This window comes from Pollachius pollachius, assembly GCF_949987615.1.
Source record: "Pollachius pollachius genome assembly, chromosome: 3".
In the NCBI taxonomy this organism is placed as follows: Eukaryota; Metazoa; Chordata; class Actinopteri; order Gadiformes; family Gadidae; genus Pollachius; species Pollachius pollachius.
This window is the reverse complement of record NC_136936.1, coordinates 41154879-41176806: the sequence shown is the minus strand read 5'-3', so window position 1 is coordinate 41176806 and position 21928 is coordinate 41154879. Positions and strand designations below refer to the sequence as shown.

General features: G+C 45.5%; 1 protein-coding gene across 5 annotated transcripts in view; it reads left to right on the top strand.

Annotated features, from left to right (window-relative positions):
* The window catches only part of erbb4b (erb-b2 receptor tyrosine kinase 4b), a 241435-nt gene that overhangs the window by 173554 nt on the left and 45953 nt on the right, over positions 1-21928 (top strand). For all 5 annotated transcript variants that reach the window (XM_079733037.1, XM_079733034.1, XM_079733035.1 and 2 more), the window contains 5 exons: positions 247-446; positions 7826-7958; positions 10585-10678; positions 19582-19736; positions 20433-20477. In XM_079733037.1, the coding sequence (XP_079589163.1) occupies positions 247-446; positions 7826-7958; positions 10585-10678; positions 19582-19736; positions 20433-20477 (627 nt within the window). The remainder of the gene's footprint in view (positions 1-246; positions 447-7825; positions 7959-10584; positions 10679-19581; positions 19737-20432; positions 20478-21928) is intronic.

Sequence of the window (21928 nt, the reverse complement as noted above, 5' to 3'; positions counted from 1 at the left end):
AGTATATTTTGATAAATGCGCCCTAAATTACCCCCCACCCCCCCGATCAAACAGGGAAAGCAGCATGACCCAGCCAAGCCCTACAGAGTATCCCCATTTCAGTATTCTTGCGTTCCTGGAAATATCGAGACTTTTGGGCATTTAATATCTTACAAACCAATGAGCATCTTTATATTGGAACAGACCTTAAGTGAAATGACCAACCACACCTCTCCCTAACTCCGCCATGTGGTCCCTTCTCTTCAGTGGCATCTCCCTGCTGGTGTTGAAGCAACAGGGCATCTCGTCCCTGCAGCTCCAGTCCCTGGACGAGATCAGCGCCGGGAACGTCCACATCGCCGAGAACAGCCGGCTCTGCTACTATGACACAGTCAACTGGACCAGCCTGTTCCGCGCCCCCAACCAGAAGTTCCTTATCAGAAACAACCGCAGCCCGCACGAGTGCAGTGAGTCCGCCCGCACCGTAACCGTCTCGTAGCCGCCGCGCACAGACGCACACAGACGCACACACACACACCCACATGTGCATACATACGCACCCACATGCACGCACGCACGCATGCATGCACACAGGCATGCACGCTCAAACACACATACGCACGATCACACACACACACAGACACACACACACAAAGGCACAAATGCACACACATACACACGCGGACACACAAACACACAAACACGAGCGCCGTTAGACATGCCTAATCACGTCATCAAGTTATTGTGATAAGGAATAACACTAAATCCCCACAACATAAAAAATACTCTTTGTTTTGTTTCCCCTTTATGTTCATTATCCTTTACATTGTTGCCCTCCATACCTTGAAGATACATAACAAGTAGTGTATCTGTGTAGCAGAAGAGACTTTGAAAGCAGAGTTTGCCTTGAACTTACATAAAAAGAATAGTGAATAACTGTGTGCTTATGCAAGGGGAATAAAGTCTGTATTCTCAGAGGATTCATCTAATTTAATGTATTCCCGGTGCAATTAGTCTGCATATAGGAAGTGTGTGACGACATGGTCACAGGGACTAAAAAACACCAGACCAAGGACCAACCTTCTCAGGAATTCATCAGAGGGTTTGGGATGCGTTTCAAAGGCAATAGGCTTCTAGAACTTTCCTAAACAAAAATAAGTCACTTCAAAGTGGAGCAGTTGTATTTAGCTTCAAAGCAAATGTATTTCTCCGATATAAGATGACCAAATATTTAAAGTTGTTCAAAGAGTATATAAATAAAATATATTACACAAACAGCTGCCGAAATGGCTGGCCACTTCATTTTCCACTCCCAAGCCTGCTCTTTAAACAAAGTATTGCATGACAAAGATGGATTGAAAGTATGTTAAACATAGGTTCACATTTTCCTAAATGATGAGCACTCAGGCAAGCTTCAAAACTTTGATGGGGCTCAAAAAGGATGTTCTTCCAGCTGGATGTTTTTCTAACAAAGTAGCTAAAATTATGGTTATAAACATTTTGTGTATGGTAGTTATATTTACCATCTTCGATCATATATAGAATATTAGCGTCTTTCACTCACACACACCACTGTCTGTACAACGGGAGCTGCAGATTCTGAGTATGCCCATCTTAAAATTGTTCCCATATTGGCCCTTGCAGTTTGGTGTGACCCCAGACCCCAATTCCTTTCCTTACTCATCGAAGTACATAACTCTTATATCTTTCCCATTCTATGTTGCTCTAAAATTTACACCAACTTTAGCCTCAGGCATGCCACTTATTTTATTATTTTTATTTTGCTGAGCTGTTAAACGAAGCAAGATGTCGCCAATGCAAATGGCAAATATACAAATGGCAAATATACTTCCTACAAGTAGTAGGAAGCCTTTAAGTCAACATACATTACTAGTGGATTCTCTAAATGCAGCAGTACATTCCTAGCACTCTTCGAACGTTTCAGGAAATGTGTTCTAATACTTAGGTGTATTTAAATCCACATTGTGTTGATTCAATGTGGAGGTGTGAAAGTCATGAACACCCAGATACAAGATTAGAGAAAAGAAAAATAAACTCAACTGAAAAAACAAATGGATCACAAGATTCACAAGAATTAAAATGGTCAAGTTAATAATATAATGGTGGTCATATATTTTATATTGATATTGTTAATAATCATACACTTGACTAATAAGATAGGTTATGTGCATGCTGTGGTTTTTAAGCAAAGCTTACTTGACCCTATCTTCCTTTGTTTAGCTAGTTTCAACTTGATTAACGTATTAAACAAACATATACTCTATAACATTGTCTGCATGCATTAAAGCAATGTTAAAAGACAATTGCATGGCTTAACAAAAATGCATGCATGTCATGCATGTGTCTGAGAGAGTGTGAAAAGGGTTGTATGCACTGCAGAGCACATTTTATATCCCAAAATGACACTTAAATTAATTAACAGAGACAATGTTTTTAAAGTTGAGCTCTACAGAAAATAGGAAAATAACTAGGAGTTCTTAAAATGGCTGACACAACTGCTCACACATTATTAATTTATGTATTATGATCATTAACCAGCGAATATTTGCATTATTGAGTTGGCCCCTCATCTCGGGGCCCTCTCCCTCAGGCAAATCCTCAGTGCCTCTCTCTCTCTCTCTCTCTCTCTCTCTCTCTCTCTCTCTCGTCACTGTCTCTTGTCTCTGTCTTATTTCTCTGTCTCTCGTCTCTATCTCTGTCTCTCTCTCTGTCTGTCTCTCTCTCTCTCGCTCTCTCTCTCTCTCTCTCTCTCTCTCTCTCTCTCTCTCTCTCTCTCTCTCTCTCTCTCTCTCTCTCTCGCTCTCTCTCTCGCTCTCTCTCTCTCACATACAATTGCAGAGAAGAATCTACGTTTTTCCAACCCTGGCCAGAGGGAAAGAGCAAACACATTCCAAAAATCATACAGCCATTTCTGAGCACTAAATATGTTATCATAGACCACATTTATACCTGCCATTAACATGCGTTTAGGGCAATTGGTTATGAAAATGCATAAGAAGCCAGGTGTAAATGCACCCAAGACGCATTTGTGATGGGATGAACTCCAGAATAGGCTTCTTATTTACATCTTTAAGACCGGGAAATGGATGCGTCTTCCTTCAGCATCGTCCCATTCAGATTAAAGCGCGTTGACCTGAGCATACATTTAGCTTTATTCATCAACATCTGTAAAATCAACATGCAGCAGCAGAAAGGACAGCTGTGGAACGACTGGTCCTTCCGATCCGACGGTGTGCCAACTGCCACCATACGTGGCCCTTAGCTCTGTTAGGTCAAACGCAGTGAAACGAAAAAGTATCACTTTGTATATACTTTGTATAAGGACTCATGTGTGAGTAGGCTACTTGGCTAATTCCAAACATCCGATATGACATTGGAAAGTAGTTGGAAAGACCAATGGAGTTAAGCTCCCAGTTATCTGCTATGGCATCAATGAGACTCTGTAGCACGATGTGCGCTGATACATGGTTCATGCGGAGCGTAGGGGCACAAGAGAGGGACATGAGCAGCTAATATCCAGGTACCTCACCATTAGGGCGATTTTAAACAATAAAGGGATTTCGCAAGGGCCTGCAATCCTCAGATATTTAAACAGTTTTTAAAGTCTTTTAAAAACAGTAGGAGTTCCCCCCCATTGGGGAATTGACACGCTAGATTAGCATTCTATCAAATTATATAATCCCAGGGAGCAATATCCGATATGAATCTGAATACTTGAGCCGCAGTCCAACACCAGTTGTAATTTAAATGGGTTGAATGATAAAATCGCGTTTAAGTGATATCTGATTGTGATATCTGAATTGCCAGTTGTAGATGGAGTCATAGGCACCAAGGGATACAGTGGGTGGGTTAACAATAGGTTTATAAGTAGCATTGACCTATTCCTAGACTCATTCTTCATTTGATCCTCAGCGTCATTTTAAAATCCAGGCTGAATTTGTGTATGCTGAACGGCCTGTATGCTGGAGCATACTGTGCGGTCGTGTGGAGTGTGGCTTAAAAGTGAGATGCTAGCAGCGATAAAAGATCAGGTGAATGGCAGCGGCCTCAGCTCAAGTTCCTGCTCAATAGGCCATCTGCAGGGGGTCGTAGGGGGGGCGGGTGGTAATAGTCCTTCTTTGCCGAGGATTATGAGGGTCACTGGGCTAAAACCAATCAACGTTCTCTCGGTTGCTGGAACATACTCCAGCTGAGGCGATTTCCTGGGGCGCACCCCGGCTATTCCCAATTGACCCCCTTGGCTGCATTCAGATGCAAAATCCCTCACCTTTACTTGTCAGTTCCTTAATTATCTACACATGTATATTCAATTGTATATATTAAAGGCTGCTTAAAAAAACAAATATGCAATGGAAATAATTAGCTGGGCAGTTTCTTTTCAGAGTTAAGATCAACATTTGGTTTGACTGAAACAGTTTGGCCTCGATGTTGTTGTCATTAGATGCAAAGCCTTGTCCAACTACTTTTGTGTTCAGGCCTAAGTCTTGTCGTAATTTTTTCTATTATGTATTAGAAGCAGCTTTCCTTTTTTTTCCCCAGATAAGACTCAAAGTGCTTCTGAATCCATAAAGTTGCACGCATTGTCCTCGACCATGGGCTTGGCTCGTGTCTGATATGCAACACGTGTTTTGCCAGTGTTTGTCTTCGGGTTCTGCATGGTGCATGCGTGTGTGAGTGCGGTGTGTGTGTGAGCCTTGTGGAAACCTTGAAACAAGAAAAGAGCAGGCTCACTACCATCCTGCTGGAAACAAAAGACATGGCACTACGGAGCAGCTAGTGTGTGTGTGTGTGTGTGTGTGTGTGTGTGTGTGTGTGTGTGTGTGTGTGTGTGTGTGCTTAAGTGCGTACGTGCGTGTGCATGTGTGCCTGCATTCATTTGCATACTGGTGTGTTTGCTCCCTTACGTGGGTGACTGACCAAGCTCATCATGTATTGAAATGAGCCTGGTGGGGTGGCAGCGATCTGGGGTGCTTAGTGCTTGGCCCTGGTCTGCCGGACCCCTGCCTCGGCCAAAGGTGGGGACGGATCATTTCCCCCAGCTGCCCCTATACACTCATTAGTCTTTTTCCAATGGACCCCACCGCTTCGCTCTCAATGAATCCTTTGATAGAGAAGTGGCAAAGTGACTGATAGGAAGCTACGACAAACACACACCATCTCTCTCACACACACACACACAAACACACGCACACGCACACACGCACACACACTGCCAACTTTTTGATCCTTTATCTTAAAAGATCCAAGAGATCACTCTTTCTCTCTCTTTTTCTCTCGTTGTCATTCTGTCTGTCTTTCTCCATCCCCCTTCTCTCTTTCTCTTTCTTACTTTTTTGCTCTATTGTCTTCTTTCTTCATCTCTTCCTTATCTCTGCCTTCCTTTTCCACCTTTGTTCTCCCGTCCCCTCGCTCTCCTCCCTTCCAGCGAGTTATGTTCTGTAACGCTGCTGTTTTTTTGTTTTTTTTTGTTCTGGGTATACCAGGCACCAAGGTGTGTGCCTGGCGGGCCCAGCAGCACATGTCATCAGCACTCTCTTCCACGTCTCCTTCTCCTTCAGCCTGAAGGGACGTGAGGCTGAGAGGATGAGAGGAGGAGCGAGTTGGGCAGCTCGCTTGGCCAGGCACCGCAGTGCCCAGGTCACAGACATGAGACGTCTGCTGCATCCCGTTTTTTTTATCTCCTCCATCCTCGCCAATCCCCCCAGCAGTTGGTGGAGGAGTGTCCATCCCTGATGCTTTGCCGTGCTTCTCCTGTTCTTCTTCTCTCTTTCTCCTCGAGTCTCTGAGCAGCTGCCTCACCAGCGGCGCTATGACACAGAGGGAGCACCTGGAAAGCAAACAAATGTGTCTGTGTCCCCTGTGAACAGCACAACATGCACGTGTCTCTGGTCTCATAGGAAGCAGAGTGTTCTCCAGCCGAGTTCCAACCGTTCCTCAGGAATGCACATATGGGATTCAGTGTTGCTGTTGGTGTAGCTTTCTATCTCATTTTGGAAATTATCGCTATAAAGAGATGCGATTGGCCATCCAGAGTGCCATACCAACTAAGGTTATGTATTTCGTTTATATAATCTGAACTTGTCAGTCCAATTCTTCAAATATTTGTGTTTTAAACTGAAAAATGCTACACAATGGCCATGCTTCACTGGCTCTGTACTCCTTCTTTGAGAAAAACTGAAGAGGAGAGGATGATTTGTTGGATTTCTTTAGTTATTGTCTGTCAGTATTGGAGAAAACTAAACACGAAACGTAATCCCACGTGAACATGCTAAAAACGTACAAAGTCAACCAGTAAATGAGCTTCAAACCTTTAATCGTGCTTTGGTCTGTGAGACAGCAGAGCTAAAAGAGGAGAAGAGAACATCTAGACACGGGAAACTAGGCCACGATGCAGTTAACTTTTCTTTTTCACCTGAGGAAAATGTGCCAGCGAAGGAAAGATGATTTGAGATGCTCAACGGATGATAAATGTCCCCAGCGCTATCAGCAGTATTATGTACTGCGTTACCCTAACATTTTCACTTTAGCTACTTAAAATGCTCGCCCATACTGCAGCCTGTCGAAAAGAAAGAAAAAGAGAGAAAGAAGGAAAAAATTGAGAAAGAAAAAAAAGTGAAAGAAATTCTAAATCCTGCCATCCCGGGCACTGAACACACTGGGACCGCCCTAATGAGAGTGAAGGAACAGCGTGGCCGGCATACACACGACCATAATCGACTCTCTGGAGAATATCAAGCACCAGGTTGGACTTTTAAAGCTGAATGATGTCATGATTAGTAATGATGAAGTTTTCTAGGTTGACTTCATTCAAATTTTTGCCATGCCTTCCCCCGTCCAACTCATCTCATCTGACACCAGAGTCTGCGTTTTAAACCAGTCTGTGAGTCTGTGTGACACCTGCAAGGTGCTGCATCGGGCATCAATGGCTGCTTCCTCACTGTCTGCTCAGCAGTTCTTTGCAAAGACGTTGCACAGCTGGTGACTGACACACGTGCATGCATGCTTGCACACACACACACACACACACACACACACACACACATACACACACACACACACACACACACACACACACACACACACACACACACTCACTCCTTTACTCACTCACTCCCTGACTCAGTCACTCCCTGTCTTAGTCACTCACTCAGTATATGCGGTATATATGTGTTATCATTTGCCTCCTGCCATGTAGTCAAAGCTTTTTGCTCACACCGACAAAATACTGCGAAATATTTAAGTTCATACTTATTGTACATTACACCTTCTTATGAATTATACAAGAAACACAATACACTAACGCTTCAACAATTGATGAGGACATAGGATAAGGGACCCTGTGTGCTCATGTGATGCATTCAAGGATTTCCATCTCAAGGATGATTGGCAGGTCACACAAAATATGTGGGATGAGGGGGTTTGAGGAACATTGTTATTCAAGCTCAGGGACAGCCCCGTCCTTGATGGAACTCAAGGCTTTTTTGTTTTTCTTTTTTTCCAGGTGGTTTAGAAACCAATCATAAACAGAACAAATCTGTACATTGTATTAAAAAAAGTTATGAATACAGTATTAAATCATATTATAATTATGTATGCTTTATTTCTGTGTTTGTGTGTGTGGGGGGGGGTAATTGTGTGTGTGTGTGCGCGCGTGTGTGTGTGTGCGTGCGTGCGCCTGTGTGTGTGTGTGTGTGTGTGTGTGTGCGTGCGTGCGTGCACCTGTGTGTGTGTGTGCGCGCCTGTGTGTGTGTGTGTGTGTGTGTGCGTGCGTGCGCCTGTGTGTGTGTGTGTGTGTGTGTGTGTGTGTGTGTGTGTGTGTGTGCAGCTAAGCATCGCATGGTGTGCGACCCCCTGTGCTCGGACGCTGGTTGCTGGGGCTCCGGACCGGACCAGTGCCTGACCTGCAGGTTCTTCAGCCGGGGACGGACCTGTGTGGAGACGTGCAACCTGTATGAAGGGTGAGTTGTGCGCACCAAACCCATTGAAATGGATGAATACAATATGACGCTGTTCATCTCCGATGGGAAATCCCTGGCTCACAGCAGAAAGTACCTGGAAAAAAAAAGAACACAGCAATTGAACAATATGGTGTAAACATTGCGGCAAAACATGTAGATGCAAAATGGTCCTGAATTTGCTATCATATCGCTGAAACGATGCATGGACAGAAGCGGCACTTCAATCCGAATGCAACTTGAGTTGAAAGAATATGATGCTCCAAGCCTGGGACATTATTGCATGGTATTTCATGAACTCAGATCATATTTAATGAGAAGAGTGAACCTGAATCTGTAATGCACTGGCTTCTCTGGAGGAGGAGGAGGAGGAGGAGGAGGAGGAGGAGGAGGACTTGGAGGAAGAGGACTTGGAGGAGGAGGAAGAGGAGGAGGAGGAAGAGGAGGAGGAGGCTTCTGATTGGGGCAGGGGGGCTAGGCGTGTCACTGCGTGTCACAGTCTCTGCTTGCGCACGGGGCCACGCCCTGCCTACCTGTCCACCTGCACACCGACCCCCCCACCCACCCCCCACCAAAACCCATGCACACTTGGACCCCCCCTCCCTCTTTGTATTCCATCACCACTCACCCTTTTCACGCACACCCACCCTACAAGTCAGTGAGGGAGCAAAAATGCGTCTCATATTTTCAATGGGAATATCTTAACGGAAGTCAGACTCGCTTATATCTGACTAGTGTTAAATGAGTTTGCATGAAAGTGTTTTTCCAACAGGCTGCGGTGGCAACATGGCACTGAGATTGTGTTGAAATATGTTTAGTAAGCCGCAAATTAAGCCTTGTCTTTGTCCTAATGAGCAACAAAGACACAGAGCATAATAGAGAGAGAGTGCGAGAGAGAGAGAGAGGAGGGAGAGTAAAAGCGATGAGAGATTAATTAAAAAAGCAACGCATCAAAGCCGCCTGTACATCGCCACCAAACACACCGGGATGTCCCACTCATCCGGGCGAAGCCATTTAAAAAGTGTCTCAGACTCCTATCATCCCATGCTTCACAGAAGGCCTTTTGTTCTGACACGATAAGGCCTAATTCATTTGTGTTTGATTTCAGACCCCCCCTACCAACCCCCTCACCCCCTACCACACATTTTCCCATCCGCACTCAGCCCAAAGGTCTGTGCTGGTGTCCAGTGTGTGTATTGAGACAGAAGGCGCGGCGTAGAGTGGTGCTGTCTGAGCGTGGAGGATTACCACCTCAGCAGCCTGGAGCCGGAGAACTGGCCGCATGCCATCGCAGCCGCCGCGGCGCTCGCATTTAATGACTTCCCTGGGCCGCGGATGGCTGTAATGCGACGATAGAGGGGAACTTACAAGGTCCTTTTCGTTAATTGATTCTTGAAAAAGTTAAACCCCCCCCCCAGCCCATCACACCCCGACCCACCTCCACACCTCTCGCTACCTCTCGATAGCATCTCATACTGTTTGTGTTGACCTGCACACATTCATCCTGTATCACACCTGGATGGTGGGGCTGCAGCGCAGGGTCATGGGAAACAATTAGCGTTGCACATGAATATGTATTCACTGCTTTTATGTGTGTACGTGTGTGTTTGTGTGTGTGTCTGATTCGCGTTTCACATCAACGCATTTACATTGAGGGATGTGTTATTTTGTAATTCCTTTTTCTATATTTGTATGTATTTTATTTTTTAATAGGGGTCCATTGTGGAGCTATCCACACTCCTCAGCTGTGATCATCATTCAGCAAAGCATGCCTGGGTTCTTGATTCCTTGCTAAAGTGATCTCTAACTCTCTGTTCCTCCCTGCCTCTGTCCTGTGCACACCTCCACTCCTCCGCTCTGCATTGATTAGGCCCTGATTGATTTCAGGAGAAGATAAAGTTATCCCGCTCTTGCTTCAGTTCTTAAATGACCATGCTTCAACAGAGGGGAGGGGATTTTAGAGGACCGCAAAGCTTCACACTCTGTATGGAGTGCATGTAGCCAAAAGTCTGGTACAGTTTCATAATTTATTACACCATTGCTATTCATTTATGCACCATTTAACTCTGAAAAAGACTGCTCGTGGCCATAAGTGAGACATCACTAGTTTTCAATAGCTTCTAAAACAGCTAAGTAATCAAATTAAATACAAAGCCAATGTGAAGAGGAAAATGAGCTGCATATGTCTTGCAGCCGGTTAAAGGCGGATTGTTTGTAGGTTGGGTGTTTTGTTTAATGAGAAGAAATAAATTATAAGGATGTCAGTGTTTTCTTGTTCATATGTTTTTTCATGGGTTGAAACACCCGATAATATTGACAATGGCATTTTACCGGTGATCAGGCTCGATCAATAATCCCAAAACCTAAGACCTGTAGGCTTCCTTTACCAAAATGACCTGTATCTGTATTCAAAGTAATGTTGTATTGGATAAACCGTTTGAGTTGTTGCTGAAAGCATTGATATTGTTTGACCATCTCGTTTTATCTCCTACCCCTCACCTCTTTTTGATAAATTCCACTGGTTTCCAACTTCCTGCTACTCACGTCTCCAATCCCCCTCTCTCTCCCTCTCTCCTTCCCTCTTCCTTCATCCCCCTCTCTTTCAATCCGTCCCCCTCTCTCCCTACAGGGTTATGAGAGAGTATGCCAATGCCTCTGTGTGTGTGGAGTGTGACGGCCAGTGTGAGCAGGCAGACGATGACTCTTTGACCTGTCATGGCCCGGTAAGCCTCTACGACCTCTGCAGTGTGTGTGTGTGTGTGTGTGTGTGTGTGTGTGTGTGTGTGTGTGTGCAACCCAGAGAGAGGCAGATGAGAGAGAGAGAGAAAGAGAGAAAGCAAGGGAGAGAGAAAGAGAGAGAAAGCAAGGGCGAGAGAGAGAGATTCAAGCCACGTAGTCTGCAGCTGAGAGACAACCCCGGCTCACTGCGTGACTCGCCCATGGAATACAGATGAAGGATCCTCATGAAGAACAGGGGCGGTATGGACAAGAGGGGTCGTTTTAATCACTTGTTTTTATCGTTTATGCTCGATAGAGAAAGGTAAACAGCATTATGCTCCTTTTTTAAACAAGCTTAGGAGGTTATTACGATCATGAGCATTTCTCTGCCCAACCCAACCAGCAATGAAGCCAGAGACTTAAATATGTTGTGTGTGTGTGTGTGTGTGTGTGTGTGTGTGTGTGTGTGTGGGTATGTGTGTGTGTGGCTGTGGGTGTGCTGACATCCAGCCCTGCCGTTTCTCTGCTGACAGAATGCAGCAGACACGCAGACTTAAAAAATCGATTGTCCAAACTCTCAGATTCAAACCACAGTTGATACTGTCTGAATGTGCACCATGCACAATGCGATAAGTCTTATGCTAAAATACGCTCAGCACCTGAGCCACAATTTCTTTTTAATATTCACAATTAGATCACGAAAAAATGATTGACTAAAAACAGCTTCCTATTAGATGAGGTTAGGCTGAATCACCCACATTTTCTCTTGAGGTTAGTCTAAATTCAAATGTTTAAATTTGACTATATGTTGAATGTTCTCACTAAAACCCCCCAGTGCCCCTATACACCAGATGACCAACACCACTCCCCCCCTCCCCGTTCTGTCAGTGATTTGTATGGGGTGGCACATAGATTTAGTGTTCACCACAAATTGAAATTACTTGTGAGGTGGCATGGGGGGAGAGGGGGGGCAGGGGGGAGAAAGGGTGGCGGTGTTGTGTGTGAGCCTGTGTGTGAGTGCAGACTCTTCCCTTTGTGATTTATTGTTTTGGCAGCCAACGTGTGGCTGGTGCAGTTCTGCCATTGATTATATCTCATGTTCCGACTCAAAAGGAAAAGGGCGCACTGCTTTAAAGCTAAGCTCAGCATCATTCCCACTTGCCTATTTACTCCGGTACACACAGTCTATAGATGAATCGGAGTCACATCTGTGTGGGTCTCTGTGAGTGAGTGTTTGTGTGTGTGTGTGTGTGTGTGTGTGTGTGTGTGTGTGTGTGTGTGTGTGTGTGTGCACATTCAAGTGCATGGTTGCAATTGCTGTACATAATAGCCTCTGTGTACAATCAACCATTGGCAAGTCATTGTGGCATAACAATGCATTTCCTAAGACTAGGAGTTATTGTCCCATATTGCAGACACACACAGCACTAGACGAGGATTCTGCAAGAGATTAGGAGGCCGGCTAACGATATAGGTGGTGGGCGGGTGGGCTTTCCTGTTTCAGTGGGAGAGTTTACAGTTTACATTTCATCAGCAAAAGTTGTAAAGCTGTACGGAAGTAAATGTTGACCTTCCCTCCTCCACTGCCCCATGCCTCTCTCATCGCGATGCTCATGAACCAAAAACCCTTATCTTAAATACGTGCTGACAACATACAATGTATTGTGACATGGTGAGCATACATGGTTAGACTTTATTCAATGGCATGGTATGCATCGCATGCTCATTATGCTGGAATATTCAAGTTCAAGTAGTTTATTATATATATAAATACGATAATACTTTATTGATTCCAGATGGGACATTTTGAAGAGTGTGAATTAGTGCTGCTGTTATTATTATTATGTAGAGATCAGGGAAGGCACAATATTTATATACAATTATGAACGCTTTCCCTATTAACATTACATTATTATGTTAAAATATTATTCTGATATATATTACAATAATTAAGACATTGTTAATCAAAATTATAACAGTGGATACTATGGATTTGAAACTATTGATGTCGTGAAATGAGACTACACAGTAACATAAAAACACAGAAAGGATAGTGAGAAAAAAACAAAATATTCCCTCTTTATAACACGCACATCCTGAAGCAGCTTCCTTGCAGTTTCAAACAGCTATCTGCGACTGCAATACTCCTCCACATCACAGAGTAACAACCTTAAAAAGGCAATTATTGTCGCCATTTTACACTTGAACATGAGCCTATGAGCATAAACTACGAATATGAACCTTAAACTGAACCCCTTTTACCACATAAATGAACACTGTTTAATCAGAGCAGTGACTGTGTTACTAAAATGTTAACAACTCTGATGCCTTTGCCCTGAGAAGAAAATGAGACAAGGTTGTCAATTAGGCATCTTTCCTAGCACTAACCTCAAGTGCCACCTCTCCCCAAGAGCCAGTGTTTCGGGAAAAATCGAATTAGCTTGTTCTGTAATTTCAGCCTGTCTTCATTGGCTTGGAAAACGAGTAACATTAAGCACTGTTTTTTAAACAATTTCATCTCAGGCCGCTGGTTTTTATGTGTGCCTTTGTGTCACAGCGTGTATTTGCTTTGTGCATCTCAGGACTAAGGGTCATTATTCTGCCCTGCCTCCCCCGACCAATGCACACACACACACACGCACGCACGCACGCAAACATGCACGCACACACACAGACACACACACACACACACACATACCACAGTGCTGATTACATTTATTTTGGACCGACGATTGAGAGACCAGACTCTTTTAAATTATACTTCCTGGCCTACATTTTAGTCAAACAATGCATCAAATACTGGGAATGACATTGGGCGTGGCCTAACCCAAAACGTTATTCACAGAAGCAGCCATTTCAGAACTTCACAGACTTTGGTTCAGACCTTATGGAAAGTGAAAGTTATGAAGTGAACACGGCCCACTCTCAGTATACCTGAGATTTAGCAACCCTACCCAACCATAAAGGGCAAAAGCAAGAATAGATTTTTGCCAGAGTATAAGACTTACAACATACAGCCTTAAAGCATCACACAAAATAACTTCCCAGAACCCATCCATTTAGTTTTTCCTATTTCAGCCAGCACTCCTATATTATGAAGTGCACTTTAATAATTTGAACCCCATCAAATCATTTGATGTGCCTCTTGCCAGTAGTGGCATTCCAAATGTTAAGTCAAATCAATTTGCGGCAGTTTGTTCAGCTCATCACATTTTTGGATGAACATTAAAAATTCCATTAGGTAGACCTTTTTGGTTCATAAGTCAGATTTTTTAATAGAAAAGCACAACAACTATGTCTATGCAGCTGCCACTACTATGGTTTTATTGGGCATGAAACTGCTTTCACAATAAACCATTAGTCAAACTGTTTACACAGATTGCCCAATACTAATGGTTTAAAAAATTAGCCATTCAGCACAATCCCCCAAAAAATATATTTTTGTTAAAAAAAAAAAGTTAAACCAAACATTACATATTGTGTTTTATGCACATATTGTCCATATGTGCATTCCATTGTCTCTTATTTATCTTTTCATAGAAAGTCGTCCGAATGAGTGTATGTGCGTGCACATGTCTGTGTGTGCGTCTGCACGTGTGTCTGTGGTTAATATGATGTGTTAGTAATGTGTATGATATTGGTTTGCTCCAGATTCCCGCATATGTGTTTGTTTGTGTGTATATATGTTTGTTTGTGTGCCTGCGTGCTTGCGTGCTTTCGAATGCGTGAGTACGCGGCGACACGTGCTGGTGTCTGTAGCTAATATGATGTCTTGGTAATGTGCATCTGTATGTTATTGGTTTGCTACAGCTTCCAGGTTATTGTCTCACAGCAGCGCAGGGGGAATGCAGAGCTGAAGCCGCTGGGGGTGGGGGGGGGGGGCGGACACAAATGGATTACAACAATCATGTTATTGCTACAGAGACCCTTGCAATTGCATTACACCTTACACAACAGGGGATTTGATGGCTACGGCTAATGCCCTCTGTAAGGGGAGAAACGGAGGAGATCACAGCATGCTGGCAGTCGATCAAGTATGAGCGTAACCTATGAGACATTCTTTGACTGCGCCGTACAGCCCCCCAAAAGCCATACAGGGATAGGCCGTCTTATCGCTCGATCGCCGTTCATCCCTCGATGCATGGGATGTTCTGTATTAACACTGCACTCTCTGATCCAAACTGATCCTTCCAGTCAAGCCTATTTGATTTTTACAGCCCTTAATCACGGTTGCAGTCTCAAAGGGTCACATATGTATGACACCACCTTAAGGGCTCTTTATGGTTCCACGTTCACGCAACGCAGGGGGGTTACGGAGCCCTTACGTCCTTACGGACCCTCCTTGCGTCCACTGCAAGGGCCGGACGGGCGCCTCCCAAAAATCGTAACCTTCCGTCGAGGCGACGCAGCAGCAAGAGCCGTGATTGGTCCGCTTACTGAAACCCGACGCAGAACCATAAACATTCATGACTGGGTCGAAGCGTCTGCATGGTCATTGCGTTGCGGGAACGTGGAACCATAAAGAGCCCTTAAGCCTTGACCAACCCCCCCCCCCCCCCCCCCCCCCCCCCCAGGGCAAGAATGAGTAGAGTTGAATGAGTACAATAGGGGTCATAATTGATATACAGGGTGGTATTTCAAGTATTTTTGGATTTCCCTTTAGTTTTATGTAGCATTTTAAGTGTTTTTCTTTGAGTACAAGCATGTAGTCCATGGTGATGGGGTGCTGGCCAGTGATATGGCTAGTAGCTGTCAAGTTATCCTAGGCAATCAGTCACGGTCAGAGCAACACACTGAAAGAGAGGCAGTAGTAGTGTTAGATGGGACTAGGTGGAGGAGGAACATGTCGGGAACCTCTATTCTATCGGCACCAGGGGTAGGCTAGTGACGGCTAATAGGTCGATTTAGCATTAATGAGAGCCACGGGACACTCCGAGGAGCCGAAGGAGAGAGTACATAGGTAGGTGTTAAGTACGGATCCAAATGTTCCGATTCCGTAGCATAATCACATAATTCGACGAATAACACTAATATCCCACCGCAATAAGAGCATTAGATATGAATCACATTGAGAGTAGCCAGAAACGGTTTATTTTCCCCATTTCCTTTTCTGACTACTAACTACATCCCCTGTTTCTGCACGATTACTGTCACAGAGAGATTTTTATTGTTATCTTTTTTTCCGTTGGAGAATGCCGGATGCCTGTGGTTTAACTGCATATCTCCCCGGTCCCCCACAGATATATGAGGAGAGGCTCACGGATAGTACATCACGCTAACATCTTCTGTAAAGCCCCGGTGACGCACCAGGCCACGCTCGGAACAGCCTCTTTCTATAGGGAGGCCCTTCAAAAGGGCCCGCGTCACAGTAACAGAACGCGTTCAAATGTGCAAACGCATTGGGCGCAAACATGCACGGTTACATACACACACATGCAGCAACTCATCGGGACGCGCGTCCACGCACGCGCACACACAGACAATATACAAAATGTCTACCTGAAAAACGATCAGACATTTGAGCCAGGTGCATTTTTATTGACACAAGCGAAGGTAGGTCTACCAAACATGCACCACGTGAACAGATTCTGATCTCTTTTGCGCACATTTGTCTTCAAGTCACTGGCCTCACCCCTTGCACGCATTGACCTACTCTCTCACACATGCACGCTAGCCCACTTCCCCAGCCCTGCCGGATACAAGGTTCTTGGGTGAAACAGGAAGATAAATGTGGATTTGCGGTGCGGTGTTTTGTCCAAAAGCGAAGGGCACATCCCTGTGTGATTTGGTTTCTCCACAGTCTCTGGCCACACCACGCCCTGTTGCTTTGCTCTGTCGCATCATTTACTCGCTCAACATGATGGGGTTATTGGATACAGTCAGGGCACAAAGATACACACACAAACTCAAACACACACAAAAACCAACACTGAGCCACAGTGACACTGCTGTTGACATACACACATGCAAAACACACTCACACACACGCGCGCTCTCTCACACACACACACACAGACAAACACACACACACACACACACACACACACAGACACACAAACACACACACACACACACACACATACACACAGACAAACACACACACACACACACACACAAACACTGAGACACAGCAACATTTCGTCTGACCCACACACATGTGAAACAAACAGACACACACACACACACACACACACAAACACAGAAATAAATGTAAACAAACAAACACATAGACACCTACATGAGCTGAAACACATGCGCACACATAGCCCCGGGCGGGGGACATGGCGATGTAGTGAGTGTGTCTCAGGCTCATTGCTCACTCCAGAGAACTCCTCAATTTGCATTCTCCCAACATCTGGCTGGGTGTAAGCCTCTGCGCTAGCTAAAATTGTTTCAGAGCTGCACACACACACACACACACATGGATACACACACACACTCTCGCGCTCATTCACGTCGGTACACACACAGGCATGCATACACACACATGGACACACGCAATCACAGGAATGCTGCATTATTTTACATATAAACCAGGGTTGCCATTGCATGCCTGTAATATCAAAGCATATTTATCTGTCATTGCTGTCATAACCTGAGGGACCAACATTAATTGAAATCTGTGTGTGTGTGTGTGTGTGTGTGTGTGTGTGTGTGTGTGTGTGTGTGTGTGTGTGTGTGTGTGTGTGTGTGTGAGGATGTTTGGGGTCTGTGTGTGCAGGGGGGCGGTATTTGTCACCGTTGGATGCGCAGGTTTTTCTGCACGTTCTTGTGTGTGTACGCCCTATTTTTCATGTAGATCTTTAAGGCCTGTAGCATTAATAACATATCATCTTAAAACATCTCCTCTCATCTGCTCGCTCCCGTCTCCCTCTCTGCGCTCCTTCACTGCCCTCTACTCTCGTCTTCCTTTATTTCATTTGTCTCTGCTTTTCCCGTTCCATTCATTTCCATTTCTACCTCTCCTCTCATCCCCTCCTCCACCCTCCTCTCCTCTGAGTGTTTGTCTCCTTTCGTCTCATCTCCTTTGCTGTTTTCCTCTCCTCTCCCTGCTTTCCCGCCTCTTCCATACTATATTAGCTCCATAAATCCTGTTCTAGGCGGGTTGTTATGGTCATTGTGTGTGCGGTGAGCGATGGTTATTATCTGCCTGCCTCCCTCGCTCTTGCTTTATGTGTATCGTCTGTTTTCCCTTCCCCCCACCCCCCCTCTCTCTCTCTCTCTCTCTCGCTCTCACTCTCTCTCTCTCTCTCTCGCTCTCTCTCCCTCCCTCTGCACGCTCGCGCTGTGTCTGTTTCCAACCCTGTCTCCCTCCTTCAACCCCATGTCCCACTTCTGAGTCGTTTTTCCCCTTCCTTATCTCCTCGACTGACTGTCACCATCTACTTCTACTGCTCCCCGCTACACCCTGCCATGGCCATCACTCCTTCCTTCCCCCCAACCCACCCACACACACACACACACACACACACGGACACACACATACACACAAACACACACTATCTTTATCTGTTTTCTTTCCTTTTGTGGCGCCTCACTTGTTTCCTTTTGAAGAATTTAGACTTCCATGCTCCCCACTCCTCAAACTACCACCTCAAACTACATTTCAGTCCAAACAATGCCTCACGCCACCAAGTCTCACATTGCAAGTGTTTACATCACACGTGCCTCACGCCGCGCCTCACTCCATGCCTCACACCACCTCTCACACCACACCACGCCTCACTCCACGCCTCACACCACCTCTCACACCACGCCACGCCTCACTCCACGCCTCACACCACCTCTCACACCACGCCACGCCTCACTCCACGCCTCACACCACCTCTCACACCACGCCACGCCTCACTCCACGCCTCACACCACCTCTCACACCACGCCACGCCTCACTCCACGCCTCACACCACCTCTCACACCACGCCACGCCTCACTCCACGCCTCACACCACCTCTCACACCACGCCACGCCTCACTCCACGCCTCACACCACCTCTCACACCACGCCACGCCTCACTCCACGCCTCACACCACCTCTCACACCACGCCACACCTCACTCCACGCCTCACACCACCTCTCACACCACGCCACGCCTCACTCCACGCCTCACACCACCTCTCACACCACGCCACGCCTCACTCCACCACTAACACCACGCCACGCCTGACACCGCACCTCACCTCACCACGAGGCTTACAACCCCCCTCCCACATTTCACATTACACCAAAGCTCACACCAGGCCTCAAACCACACCTCACACATAACGCCTCAAACTACAGCTCACACCACACCTCACACTACAGCTCACACTGCAGCTCACACCACCCCTCACACTACAGCTCAAACCACCCCTCACACTACAGCTCAAACCTCCCCTCACACTACAGCTCACACCACACCTCACACTACAGCTCACACCACACCTCACACTACAGCTCACACCACACCTCACACTACAGCTCACACCACACCTCACACTACAGCTCACACCACACCTCACACTACAGCTCACACCACCCCTCACACTACAGCTCACACCACACCTCACGCCCATAACTGCCACCGTTGCCCATTCATGCATACCTGTTGAACATTGCAAATATGTGCTGCCGTTTGTGGTACAGAAACTGCATTCTGTGGTGTGTGTGTGGAAGATTACCGGTTTAAGCAGCCTCACCTGGCCCGGGTCAGACTGATTAGACTCTGGGGCTGGGGGAGGCTGCTTCATCCAGCCGTCATCCACACACACTCCAACAGGCATTTAGAAAGATATTCCAGGCAGCTTGCCCGTTGGACAGTGTTGTAATGTATAGGAGTCTGATATCAATTAAATAGTGCCATCTTTGCTCACACCTGTTGCCTGAATGCATCGTTGCATCTTCTTGTTTTCTTTGCTCTTTCGTCTGCAAGGGTGCGGACCACTGTGTGAGATGCCTCCACTTCAAGGACGGCCCGAACTGTGTGGAAAAGTGTCCCGACGGCCTGCAGGGCGCAAACAGCTTCATCTTCAAGTACGCAGAGGCCAACAATGAGTGTCACCCCTGCAACACCAACTGCACCCAGGGGTGAGTTGTGAGTGTGTTTGTGTGTGTGTGTGTGTGTGTGTGTGTGTGTGTGTGTGTATTTAACTGCAAGTTTGTGCAGTTCAGAGTAAAAGCTGTGTGTGCGTGTGTGTGTTTATTTGTCATTACACAGTGGCTTATTACAAGATTCAATAATGGTAATGAAATGCTAGATTTTGTGCTCTCCAAAATAGTGCACATTTAAAACTCCATCAATAATAATACATTTAAATGATAGATATATTCAGACCAGAAAGAATAGATTATATAGATAACATGTGCCATGGTTGTCTGTAACTGTCTGTGTGTTACCCAGAGACCCTGTCACTGTCTCAACAGTGAAAGACCTGAGCAAACATGTTGAACATGCTGATGATAAACCTGTACATCCAAACTGAAACGCATAGACATACACACAAGGGAACATAACATTTGAGTGTGTGTGTGTCAGTATGTGTGTTTGCATGTGTGTCTGAGTGCTACCATTCTCTGATGAGTGACAGACACATGGTCCTTACCAGCATAACAATGCCCGCACAAACGGAAAACACACGCTGCTGACACACTGTCAAAAGATACAGCACTATGGCCGTTGGCCGGCTCACACTGACACTTGAAGCAGAGTGATATGGCCTCAAAGCAGGGAGACCTCGAAATACTATATTTATGTTGCTGTGTATGTTCCCATTCTTCTCGTAGGTGCATTGGTCCAAGGCTGCAAGATTGCATTGGCTGGATGGACAGGTAACAGCTTCCTAGATGTGAAGTTACATTAAACAAACAAAACACAAAAATGCATGCACGCACACACACACACACACACGCACACACACACACACACACACACACACACACACACACACACACACACACACAGACTGACAGACGTGTACATTCTAAATGTTTCTCTCTCTTTGTCTCTCCCCCCAAATCTTACACGTACAGACACACACAGCAAACATTAACATCAATCAGAATGTGATTAGCAGTGGGCTCTTCTGCCAGGAATCCCCATGTGTGCACATTTAGTTGTTGATACCTCTTCTTGCAGATGCCTGTGCGTGCACAATTCCATTAATCTTCTATTTTTGGGACAGACTGTATGGGGAAAGGTATTTACAGTCTTTCTCATGGTAAACATGAACAAAACTACAAACATTGCAGAAAGTGTGTTGAAGAGCAGCAAGGGGCCACAGTTTTGTGAAGTGCGTAATAGCCTCTAACAATCAGATTTCGGCACTTCATATCCTGAGAGATTCACAAAAGATACGGATGGATGTTTCTCTTTTCCTAATAGAGGCCAAAGAAAGAATGCAGGAAGTATACAGAATAGAGACCTGGCAAGTATTTTCACATCCTCTGCCATTACCGGTGCCCTTCTCTATTGTGAGTGTGAGCATTACAGCAAGCCCAATAGATTTGCTACATGGAACTTCACCACACATTTCAGGCACTATGAGCCCCATTTCACCACACAATCGTTTATATTTTGCCTGTAATAAGACCAAAACACTCTCCACCAATCCCAAATATCTCTCTCTCTCCCTCACACACATACTCACTCACTCACTCACTGACTCTCACACAAACACACACACAGTGTGTCACTGACTCTCACACAAACACACACACAGTGTGTCACTGACTCTCACACAAACACACACACAGTGTGTGTTTGTGTGAGAGTCAGTGAGTGAAAAAGAGATTAAGGCTGTATTTAATGGTGTTCCTAGTTTAGCGTTTGATGCAATGATATACAGGAGGGGGAGCTTGCAGTGCCCCCCCTCCCCCCTTCCTAGGATTAAAATAGACCTGAGAGTTGCCTCTTCCAAATTACGCTTTCACTATATACGGAAGGGAATTGACTTTCTCCCGGGGGGTAAGGATTCTTGTTTGCAAATCAGTGTCAGTGATATTCAGTGAGATGACCAGAAGAACATAGTACCCTGCCCCTTCAGTAGTAGGAATATCCTTCCATATGTTATGTATTGGGTTTTTTTACGAACTGATTGCCGGGTTAACAACTATACATTAACACGGCCGGCTCTTTTCCGCCAGCTTTTCTGTTAAATTAAATGTCCTCCGCCTCTTTCTCTTCCTTTCTGTCCCATTCATCTCCATCTCATCTGTGTGTTCTCCCGCCACCGCACACACAGGATTCTGTGAATATTTAATATTATGTTGAATATTGAATA